Raw genomic sequence first — 9,323 nt, 5'->3', positions numbered from 1 at the left:
AATGGGATGGGAATAGGGATGGGGATGGAATGGGATTGGGATGGGAATAGGGATGGGAATGCAGATGGGAATGGGAATAGGGATGGGGACGGAATAGGGATGGAATGGGGATGGGAATGGGATTGGGATGGGAATGGGGATGGGAATGGGATTGGGATACAGGAATAGGGATGGGAATGGGAAGGGAATTGAGATGGGAATAGGAATGGGAATAGGGATGAGAATGGGGATGGGAATAGGAATGGGAATAGGGGTGAGGATGGGAATAGAGATGGGAACGGTGGCCATGCTCAGCAGCCCCCAGTGGGTCACAACACGGGGTGAGGGCAGCACCCATGTGCAGTCATGCAACATGCCTGCGCAGAGCCATGTAAAGTTGGGTACAGCCAAGTCAAGGGGAATGGGGTTGGAAATGGGAATGGGGATGGGGATAGGGACGGGAATGGGGATGGGAATAGGGATAGGGATGGGGATGGGATGGGGATGGGGGTGAGGATGGGGATAGGGATGGGGATGGGATGGAATGGGAGTAGTGATGGGGATGGGGATGGGAATAGGGATAGGGATGGGGATGGGGATAGGGATAGGGATGGGGATGGGATGGGATGGAATGGAAATAGTGATGGGGATGGGGATGGGAATAGGGATAGGGATGGGGATGGGGATAGGGATGGGGATGGGATGGGGATGGGGATAGGGATGGGGAGGGGATGGAATGGGAATAGTGATGGGGATGGGGACGGGAATAGGGATAGGGATGGGGATGGGGATAGGGATGGGGATGGGATGGGGATGGGGATGGGATGGAATGGGAATAGTGATGGGGATGGGAATAGGGATAGGGATGGGGATGGGACAGGGGCTGTCGGCCGCCCTCATCATCTCCCAGCTGCTCACAGCACGGGGTGAGCGCAGCCCCTTCAGCCTCCCGCACCCGCACCACCCCGATCCCCATCCCCATCCCCGGCACCCACCGCGCCCCTTGTGCTTGATCTCCTGGATGATGAAGGAGAAGTTCCCCCGCCGCGGAACACCACGTCCAGCACGGTGAGGTTGCGCAGGGCCGGCAGCTGCACGTAGAGCCCTTCGGCGGCGAAGAAGTAGGGGCGGTCGTCGACCTTCTCGTCCCAATAAACCAGCAGCGCCCGGCGGGTCCAGTTGAAGCGGCGGTGGAGCTGCACCCCCAGCTCGCCCAGCTTGCGGTGGCTGGGACCGGCTCTGGTCGTGAGCCCGAACTGCTCCCGTTTGTCGTCGAAGCCGTGAGCCTCGGCCCCGGCCGTCACCAGCGGCAGTCGCCAGTGGCTCGTGAAGCGGGCGACCGGCGCCGCCGTGTACACGCAGCCCGGCCCGAGGAAGGCTGCGGGGTGATGGGCGAGCTGCAGGTCGACGGCGGCCAAAGGCGCGGCCATCTCGGAGCAGACGCCGTGCCCGTCCTCGCTGCTGCCGAACACCCAGCGCAGGGTGAAGCCCGGCAGGAGGTCGGAGCGGGCGTTCACGGCGCCCACGGCCAAGCGCACGGCGGGGCCCACGCGTGGCCAAGCCCAGGGGTAGCTGAGGTTGCGCTCGGGCAGCACCACGGCCAAAGTCAGCGCCGTGGCCGCCGCCGTCGGTGCCGCGCAGCAGAGCGCGGCCAGGACCGCGAGCATCGCCCCACGGAGAAGGGACTTTGGGACTGCCCCCCCCCCCCCCCCCCACCTCCTGCCCTCCAACCCAGCGGCACAACGGGGCTGAGCCCTTCCTTCCCCCCCCCCTACCCCTCCGTTATCATCCACACCGAGCTTAACCCCTTCCTGCCCGCCCCGGCCGAGCGCTGCGGGACGGGGCCGCCCCGTGGTGGGTGCGGGAAGTTGCACCCGTGGGGTGTTAAATGGGGGGGGGGGGGGGTTAAGGGATGGGACCCCCATGGGAAAGGGGGTGCTGGGACCTCCCCCAAACTCGCCCCACGGAGCCGCCCCGTCGGGGTTCAATGGGGCTCGGGCACCCACGGGGAGGTGAGCGCGGGGCGGTGCTGCTCCGGTTCCCCCCGCTGCCCCATCGCACCCCACCGGACGCGAGTTGGGGGTTTGGGGACACGGGGAGCGCGGCCTACCCCCGACGCTCCCAACGAACCGTGCGCCCCATAAGCGTGCGATGGGGAGGGGGGGCGGGTGTGATGAATGTCATTAATTAAATGACATTAAATTAATGAATTAATTAAAGTGTTAATGAAGGGGAAAAAAAGAAGCTAGCAGAGGATGGTTTCGATCCATCGACCTCTGGGTTATGGGCCCAGCACGCTTCCGCTGCGCCACTCTGCTGCTGGCGGTCACCGCTGCTATCAGCGCTCTAAGTACCTACTCCGCTTTGCGCATGCGCACCACCCCCTGCTGTGTTAATGCCCATCGCGCGCCCTCCAGCGGCCACCCGCGCCATCACCGCTCTGTTTCCCCGCTCCCCGCTTTGATCGACATCTGCTTGAACCAATAGCGTGTCATCTCCGCGCTGGCAGTGGGCGGGCCTAAACCTGCGTGAGCCAATAGGGGGAGAGGTTGTTGCGTGGTGCCGGCAGCGCAGAGCGGCGGGGTCTCATTGTTGGGCACGGCGGGATCATGAGGTGCGGGGACGGGAATGGGAATGGGATGGGGGTGGGATGGGGATAGGAATGGGGATGGGGACGGGAATGGGGATGGGAATGGGGAAGGGATGGGTATAGGAATGGGGAAGGGAATGGGAAGGGATGGGAATAGGAATGGGAATGGGAATAGGGATGGGGACGGGATGGGCATGGGGATGTGAATGGGGAAAGGATGAGGATGGGAATGGGAATGGGGACGGGATGGGAATGGAGATAGCAATGGGATGGGGATAAGATGGGAATAGGGATGGAGATGGGATGAGGATGGGAATGGGATGGGGATGGGAATGGGGATAGGGATGGGATGGGGATGATGGGAATGGGGATGGAATGGGAATGGGATGAAAATGGGATAGGAATGGGGACAGGGATGTGAATAGGATGGTATGGGAACGGGGATGATGGGAATGGAATGTGGATAGGGATGTGAATGGGGAAGGGATGAGGATGGGAATGGGAAGGGAGACGGGATGGGAATGGAATGGGGATAGGGATGTGAATGGGGAAGGGATGAGGATGGGAATGGGATGGGAATGGGGATGGGAATAGGATGGGATGGGAATGGGATGAAAATGGGATAGGGATGGGAATAGGATGCGATAGGGATGAGATGGGAATGGAGATGATGGGGATGGGATGGGGATAGGGATGGGAATGGGGGGGTCTCGGTCCCCGTTAACGCCGTTCCCATCTCTCTCCCGCAGGGGCGACCGAGGCAGAGGCCGCGGCGGACGCTTTGGTTCCAGGGGAGGCCCTGGCAGTGGGCGAGTCTGGCTTCTGCTCTAGCGAGGGTGGCTCTTTAGCACGGCAGGACCTAGCGGGGGGGGCCCGCGGCCGCTGCGGCCGCGCTGTGGGGCGGCAGGAGCCGGGACTGGGGGGGGGGAACGGAGCTGGCAGCGTAGTGCAGGAGAACGATGAGGAGTAGAGCACCGATGGGGAGGGGGGGGGTTGGAATGGAGCGGCCCCTCCGGGCCGGTGGGCACAGGGGAGCCCCGGTGCGCGGCCATTGCCCGTAGGCACCGGGGTGTGGGGCTGAGCTATGGATAGCGGGGCTCAGAAGAAGCCTTTCCCGTTTCTATAGGGCTTTTCCGGCGTCTCCGGGCTGGGCTGTGGGGTGGTTGGGATCCCCCCCTTCCCCATCAGAGGATAAAGTTGGTTCTTGTCTTCTTTTATCCCTTTAGGTTCCGGCCCTTTGTGCCGCACATCCCCTTTGATTTCTATGTCGTGAGTAAGCTGTGTGCAGGGGACAACTCGTGTAAAGCTTCATCCACAACCCCCAGTGTGCTGGGGTTGGTTTAGGGTAGCCGGAGGCAAGGAGCACGCTGGAGATGCTGTTGGTTCCGTAACCAACCCCACGTAGATCGCCTTGTGCGGAGTCTTTGTGTTACCTGGGATGCAGTGGGGTAGCACCCACAATCAGTGCTTCCAGTGAGGCTTTTCTGCCTCTCCCCACCCCAGGACCCCCAGCTCTTTGTCACCCAGACCCTGGAGCTGGGCCCATCGGGTGCTCTCCAGGCTCTTTGGGCTGTGTCAGTGGTGGAATCGCGCTGCGTTGGGAGGAAGGGAGCTTAAAACTCCTCCTGGTCCAAGCGCCTGTGTCCAACGTGGCCTTGAGCACTGCCAGGGATGGGGCAGGCGCAGCTGCTCCGTTCACCCCATTCCAGTGTCCCATCACCCGCACCGGGAAGAGCTGCTTCCTCACAAGGAGCAGCAGCAATGTGCATGTACCCCCTTTAGACGAGGACCTGATTCCCTCCTCCCGCCCCACGTCTTCCCTTTAGGATCTGTGACATCCAGAGCAAACAGATGCATTGAATCATCCGTTCCAGGGACTGAAACCCCTCTCCCTAAACCCCTTCCTCGTTAGACCTGCCCTGCCCGCATGCTGGGAGCTGCCCTCTTCCCTTAGGACAACGTGACAGTGTGGTTCTGAAGGCACCACAGTGTGGTCCAGGCTCTGGGGGCAGGATGGAGCTCATCCCTGCTCCCTTTTCCAGTGTGAAATGGCTTTTCCCCGCGTGAAGCCGGCCGCGGATGAGACCGCCTTCAGCGAGGCCCTGCTCAAGAGGAACCAGGACCTGGCTCCCACCGCTGCCGAACAGGTTCTGGGTCAGAGCCCTTTGGCTGCATGGGAGCAGGGGGTTAGGGAGCCCGGAGCGTGGGCTGCAGCGTGCTTCGGGGAGGGACCCTGCAGGTGCTACGGGAGCAGAGGTCCTTGGGCAGTGGGGTTTCAGTGTGGGTCTCCATTACAGAGCAGGGCTGTGTGTGTGGTGCTGGGTGTTCTGAGGGGGGGGACGGACAGAACTGACACCACCCCCTTCCATGCACTTCCTTTCCAGGCCTCCATCCTTTCCCTGGTGACCAAGATAAACAACGTGATCGACAACTTGATCGTGGCACCGGGGACGTTCGAAGTGGTGAGGCCAAAAGCAGGGGGGAGATGGGGGGGTGTGTGTGTGGAATTCCATGTTCCTGCTCCCAAACCTGCCTCCGAGGGATGCTCGGATGTGGCCCGTGGGTTGCGTTTCCTCATGGTTGCTCTGCTCTTCCCCACAGCAAATCGAGGAGGTTCGTCAGGTGGGCTCCTACAAGAAGGGGACCATGACCACAGGCCACAACGTGGCCGATCTGGTGGTGATCCTCAAGATCTTACCCACCCGTGAGTGCTGGCCGCGTGTCCTCCTCCTGGCGCCAGCCTCAGCCCTGCTCTCACCCCTGCTCCTTCTCCTTCTTCCCAGTGGAAGCTGTGGCAGCCTTGGGGAACAAAGTTGTGGAGAGCCTGCGAGCTCAGGACCCTGGTGAAGGTGGGATGGGGCCTCCGTCCCTATGGGCTTGAGGGGGGCAACCACCGCAGCTCAAACCCCTTGAGCCCTGGTGCCCAGCTGGGGTATGTGCCCCCTTTGCTGGTGTCCTGTCCCCCCCCCCAGCCCTTCCATGAGGAATTCTCTCTCTGTGCCCCCAGTCCTGACCATGCTGACCAACGAGACGGGCTTTGAGATCAGCTCGGCCGACGCCACGGTGAAGATCCTCATCACCACGGTGCCCCCCAACCTGCGCAAGCTGGACCCGGAGCTGCACCGTGAGGGCTCCCTGCTGCCCACGGGGGGGAACCCTTCCTGCGGCCCGGGGAGCTTCCCAAAGGCCCATCCCTGTGCTCCTTCCCGTTAAACCCAACCCTTTGTGCTGTACTTGCAGTGGACATCAAGGTGCTGCAGAGCGCCCTGGCTGCCATCAGGCACGCGCGCTGGTTCGAGGAGAACGCGTCGCAGTCCACGTGAGTTGGGGCCTCCAGTGGGAATTCCGCCCTGGAAGAGCCTCTCCTGAGCCGCCTTCCCGTTGTCTGCCCCAGGGTGAAGGTCCTGATCCGGCTGCTGAAGGACCTGAGGATTCGATTCCCCGGCTTCGAGCCCCTCACGCCCTGGATCCTGGACCTGCTGGTGAGCAGACGACGGGAATGCCGGCAGCGGCGTTCCCGGGCTCTCATCCCAACGCCCTCTTTGTGTGTTCACCTCTGCAGGGCCACTACGCTGTGATGAACAACCCCACCCGGCAGCCCCTGGCTCTCAACATCGCCTACAGGTCTGGGGCTGCTTCCTTCCCTCCTAGAAATGCCTGTTTTGAACACATCAAAGGAAAGCAGCAGCATCCCATAGCCTTGAAGGGACCTTTCCATGCTGGAATGGTCTCACTCCGAACCTCAAACCATCTCATCTGATGGGCTTGAAGGGACCTTTCCATGCTGGAATGGTCTCCTAACCTCAAACCATCTCATCCCATAGGTTTGAAGGGAGCTTTCCATGCTGGAATGGTCTCCTAACCTCAAACCATCTCATCTGATGGGCTTGAAGGGACCTTTCCATGCTGGAATGGTCTCCTAACCTCAAACCATCTCATCCCATAGGTTTGAAGGGAGCTTTCCATGCTGGAATGGTCTCCCTCCTAACCTCAAACCATCTCATCCCATAGGTTTGAAGGGAGCTTTCCATGCTGGAATGGTCTCCCTCCTAACCTCAGGCCATCTCATCCTATAGGTCTGAAGGGAGCTTTCCATGCTGGAATGGTCTCCTAACCTCAAACCATCTCATCTGATGGGCTTGAAGGGACCTTTCCGTGCTGGAATGGTCTTCTAACCTCAAACCATCTCATCTGATGGGCTTGAAGGGACCTTTCCGTGCTGGAATGGTCTCCCTCCTAACCTCAGACCATCTCATCCCATAGGCGCTGCCTCCAGATCCTGGCTGCGGGGCTCTTCCTCCCCGGCTCCGTGGGCATCACGGATCCCTGTGAGAGTGGGAACTTCCGAGTCCACACGGTCATGACCCTGGAGCAGCAGGTGAGCTCCTGCCCTGCTGTGGGACGGGATCAGGACCCCTCCGGGCCCTGACCGGGCCCTCTTCCCGTGCAGGACATGGTGTGCTACACGGCGCAGACCCTCGTCCGCATCCTCTCCCATGGAGGCTACAGGAAAATCCTTGGCCAAGAGGGTGATGCCAGTTGTAAGTGGGGCTGGGGCCAACGCCTGGCACGTGGGGGCTCTCACTGAGCTGCTGGGAAGCCTCCTGGAGCAACGGGAAGGCTTCCATGGGGCTGGGGTTTGGCTGTGCTGCTCCAAGCCCCCCCTGGGTTGGGTTTGCAGACCTGGCTTCGGAGATGTCCACGTGGGATGGGGTGATAGTGACGCCTTCCGAGAAGGCTTATGAGAAGCCTCCAGAGAAGAAAGAAGGGGAAGAGGAAGAAGAGAACCAAGAGGAACCTGCTGCAGGTGAGGAAGAGGAGAGCATGGAGACACAGGAGTGAAGGTGCCCATGGAAAGCCTTGGGGGCTGCTGCAGTGCCCCGAGCAGAGGCTGTGCTAGAACCCGAGCAGAGGAACGAGCCCACGACCTCTCCCTTGGCTGTGTTTTTATAAGCTGCCCATTAAAACGTTTCCCCCCTTTTGGAGCACGTCCTGGTTGGTTCAAGTGAAAGACCCACGATGGGAAAGGGGCCGGGATGCAGTCGTCAGCCCATCAGCACCTCCTTTATTACAGCACCTCCAGCTCTGCCCAGCCAACTGTGGCTCTCCCCTGCTCCTCACCCTGGAGGCCATCTCCATGCCACAACCAAGGCGGGGTGGGGGGGGGATCCCTGCTCCCCTCCTGGCCCATTCCCATCATTGTCCTTTTGTGGGGCTCACACCCCCAGCAGCCCCCAGCTCGTGGGGCTCTGGGCACAGCCTCACTTGCCCGGCAGCCCCTGGGGGTAGGCCCCGGCCGCCTCCAGCATCGCTCTCCTCCGCACCGTCTCCTTGGCCACGCTGTGGTTGAGCCTCCGCAGCCGTTCCTGTGCCAGGGGAGGAGGAGGAGCAGCGGCAGCCGTCAGGATGGAGGGGATTGGAACCCCTGTTTGCTCCCCATTCCCCCCCATTGGGATGCCTGGGCTGACCTGAGCGTTCTGCAGGATGTTGTTGACCAGCACCACCCGGCGCCGGGCGTTCAGCAGCTTCTTCACGTAGGGGTCGAGGTCCAGGGCCACCTTCTGGTCCTCATTGATGCGGCAGAGCTCTGGGGAGAAGGGGGCAGAGGTGGGGGGGGGGGGGGGGCATGTCTTGGACGTGCCCCCCATATCCTGGAGGTGATGCCCCCATATCTTGGGAGTGATTCCCCATGTCTTGGAGGTGATCTCCCATGTCTTGGAGGTGCCCCCCCATGTCTTGGAGCTGTCCCTCATGTCTTGAAGGAGCCCCTCATGTCCTGGAGGTGCCCCCCCCATGTCTCAGAAATGCCCCCCATGTCTCAGAGGTGCCCCTCATGTCCTGGAGGTGCCCCCCCCATGTCTCAGAAGTGCCCCCCATGTCTCAGAGGTGCCCCTCATGTCCTGGAGGTGCCCCCCATGTCTTGGAAGTGATCCCCCCCATGTCTTGGAGGTGATGCCCCCCATGTCTTGGAGATGCCCCCCCCCATGTCTTGGAGGTGCCCCCCATGTCTCGGAGGTGATCCCCATGTCTTGGAGGTGATCCCCATGTCTTGGAGGTGCCCCCCATGTCTTGGAGGTGATCCCCATGTCTCGGAGGTGCCCCCCATGTCTCGGAGGTGATCCCCATGTCTCGGAGGTGCCCCCCATGTCTCGGAGGTGCCCCCCATGTCTCGGAGGTGATCCCCATGTCTCAGAGAACCCCCCCCGGTCTCACCAGTGGCCAGGCTGTCGATGTGCTCCCGCAGCTCCACCTGGCTCTCCCTGCGGAGGTCACAGCTCCATGCCCCACGGCCCGGACACCCCAAACCCATCCCTGCTCCCTCCACCGCGGACCCAGCGCCCCATTGCCCCCCCCTTCCAGCCCCGTGCCCACCCCAAACACTCCCTGCGCTCCCCACAGCCCGGCCCCAAACCCCTATGTCCCCACGCAGCAACCCCGAGCTCCCCTCAGGCCCCGTCTCCCCCCAGGCCCCGTCCGCCCCGGTTCCGCCCCGTTCCGCAGCTCCCGGACCTGACGGCATGGACGTGCCCATCGAGCTGCCGCACCGCCGGGCGCAGGAACTGCAGCAGCCCCTCCGCGAACAGCTCCCGAGCCGCGGGGCCGGGGCCGGGGCCGGTGCTGGGGCTGCTGCCCGCCGCCATCACGGCCGGGGAATGGCGTCCCCTCAGCGCTGGGCGGGAAAGGCCGCTTCCGCGGGGCATGATGGGAAATGTAGTCCGGAACGGGGTAAAGGGAACGGGTTCTGGTTGGAGCC

The 9,323-nt window shown here is 62.2% G+C and overlaps 2 protein-coding genes and 1 non-coding gene across 4 annotated transcripts; 1 reads left to right on the top strand and 2 right to left on the bottom strand.

Moving 5' to 3' along the window:
* Positions 1-2,225: 2,225 nt before the first annotated feature.
* TRNAM-CAU (transfer RNA methionine (anticodon CAU)) lies at positions 2,226-2,297 on the bottom strand. The gene has a single exon. It is a non-coding gene; the product is annotated as a tRNA-Met (tRNA).
* Positions 2,298-2,518: 221 nt separating this feature from the next.
* On the top strand, positions 2,519-7,444 carry ILF2 (interleukin enhancer binding factor 2). Of its 2 annotated transcripts, none has more exons than XM_057428912.1 (14): positions 2,519-2,593; positions 3,319-3,361; positions 3,797-3,838; positions 4,612-4,716; positions 4,954-5,031; positions 5,171-5,273; positions 5,353-5,418; positions 5,577-5,693; positions 5,810-5,888; positions 5,964-6,051; positions 6,132-6,193; positions 6,833-6,947; positions 7,020-7,110; positions 7,251-7,444. In XM_057428912.1, the coding sequence occupies exons 1-14, from the start codon at positions 2,589-2,591 to the stop codon at positions 7,409-7,411; spliced, it is 1,155 nt and encodes a 384-aa protein (XP_057284895.1). In that variant the 5' UTR covers positions 2,519-2,588; the 3' UTR covers positions 7,412-7,444. The 2 variants fall into 2 exon arrangements, with proteins under 2 accessions (XP_057284895.1, XP_057284894.1); XM_057428911.1 differs by having other exon boundaries at positions 2,531-2,593; positions 3,319-3,378; positions 3,796-3,838.
* Positions 7,445-7,803: 359 nt separating this feature from the next.
* On the bottom strand, positions 7,804-9,233 carry SNAPIN (SNAP associated protein). Its single transcript, XM_057428913.1, has 4 exons — positions 9,080-9,233; positions 8,783-8,829; positions 8,038-8,156; positions 7,804-7,935 (listed from the first exon to the last, which is right to left on the bottom strand). Exons 1-4 carry the CDS (start codon positions 9,208-9,210, stop codon positions 7,831-7,833), a joined length of 402 nt encoding a protein of 133 aa, XP_057284896.1. The 5' UTR covers positions 9,211-9,233; the 3' UTR covers positions 7,804-7,830.
* Between the last annotated feature and the right edge of the window lie 90 nt (positions 9,234-9,323).

Source organism: Pezoporus wallicus, unplaced genomic scaffold, assembly GCF_028554395.1.
Source record: "Pezoporus wallicus isolate ANWC-B61680 ecotype Strahan unplaced genomic scaffold, APGP_CSIRO_Pwel_v1 contig_14290, whole genome shotgun sequence".
Classification (NCBI taxonomy): domain Eukaryota; kingdom Metazoa; phylum Chordata; class Aves; order Psittaciformes; family Psittacidae; genus Pezoporus; species Pezoporus wallicus.
Note: the sequence above shows the minus strand (reverse complement) of the source record. Positions and strands in the feature narration are given on the sequence as shown.

Excerpts from the sequence above, each read along its gene's own strand:
- SNAPIN (XM_057428913.1), bottom strand. The coding sequence starts at position 9,210 with ATGGCGGCGGGCAGCAGCCCCAGCACCGGCCCCGGCCCCGGCCCCGCG. Across the intron at positions 8,830-9,079 it reads GGGCACGTCCATGCCGTCAG|GGAGAGCCAGGTGGAGCTGC; the intron begins GTCCGGGAGCTG and ends TGACCTCCGCAG. Across the intron at positions 8,157-8,782 it reads CATCGACAGCCTGGCCACTG|AGCTCTGCCGCATCAATGAG; the intron begins GTGAGACCGGGG and ends CCTTCTCCCCAG.
- ILF2 (XM_057428911.1), top strand. Across the intron at positions 5,889-5,963 it reads GAGAACGCGTCGCAGTCCAC|GGTGAAGGTCCTGATCCGGC; the intron begins GTGAGTTGGGGC and ends TGTCTGCCCCAG. Across the intron at positions 6,194-6,832 it reads GCTCTCAACATCGCCTACAG|GCGCTGCCTCCAGATCCTGG; the intron begins GTCTGGGGCTGC and ends CTCATCCCATAG.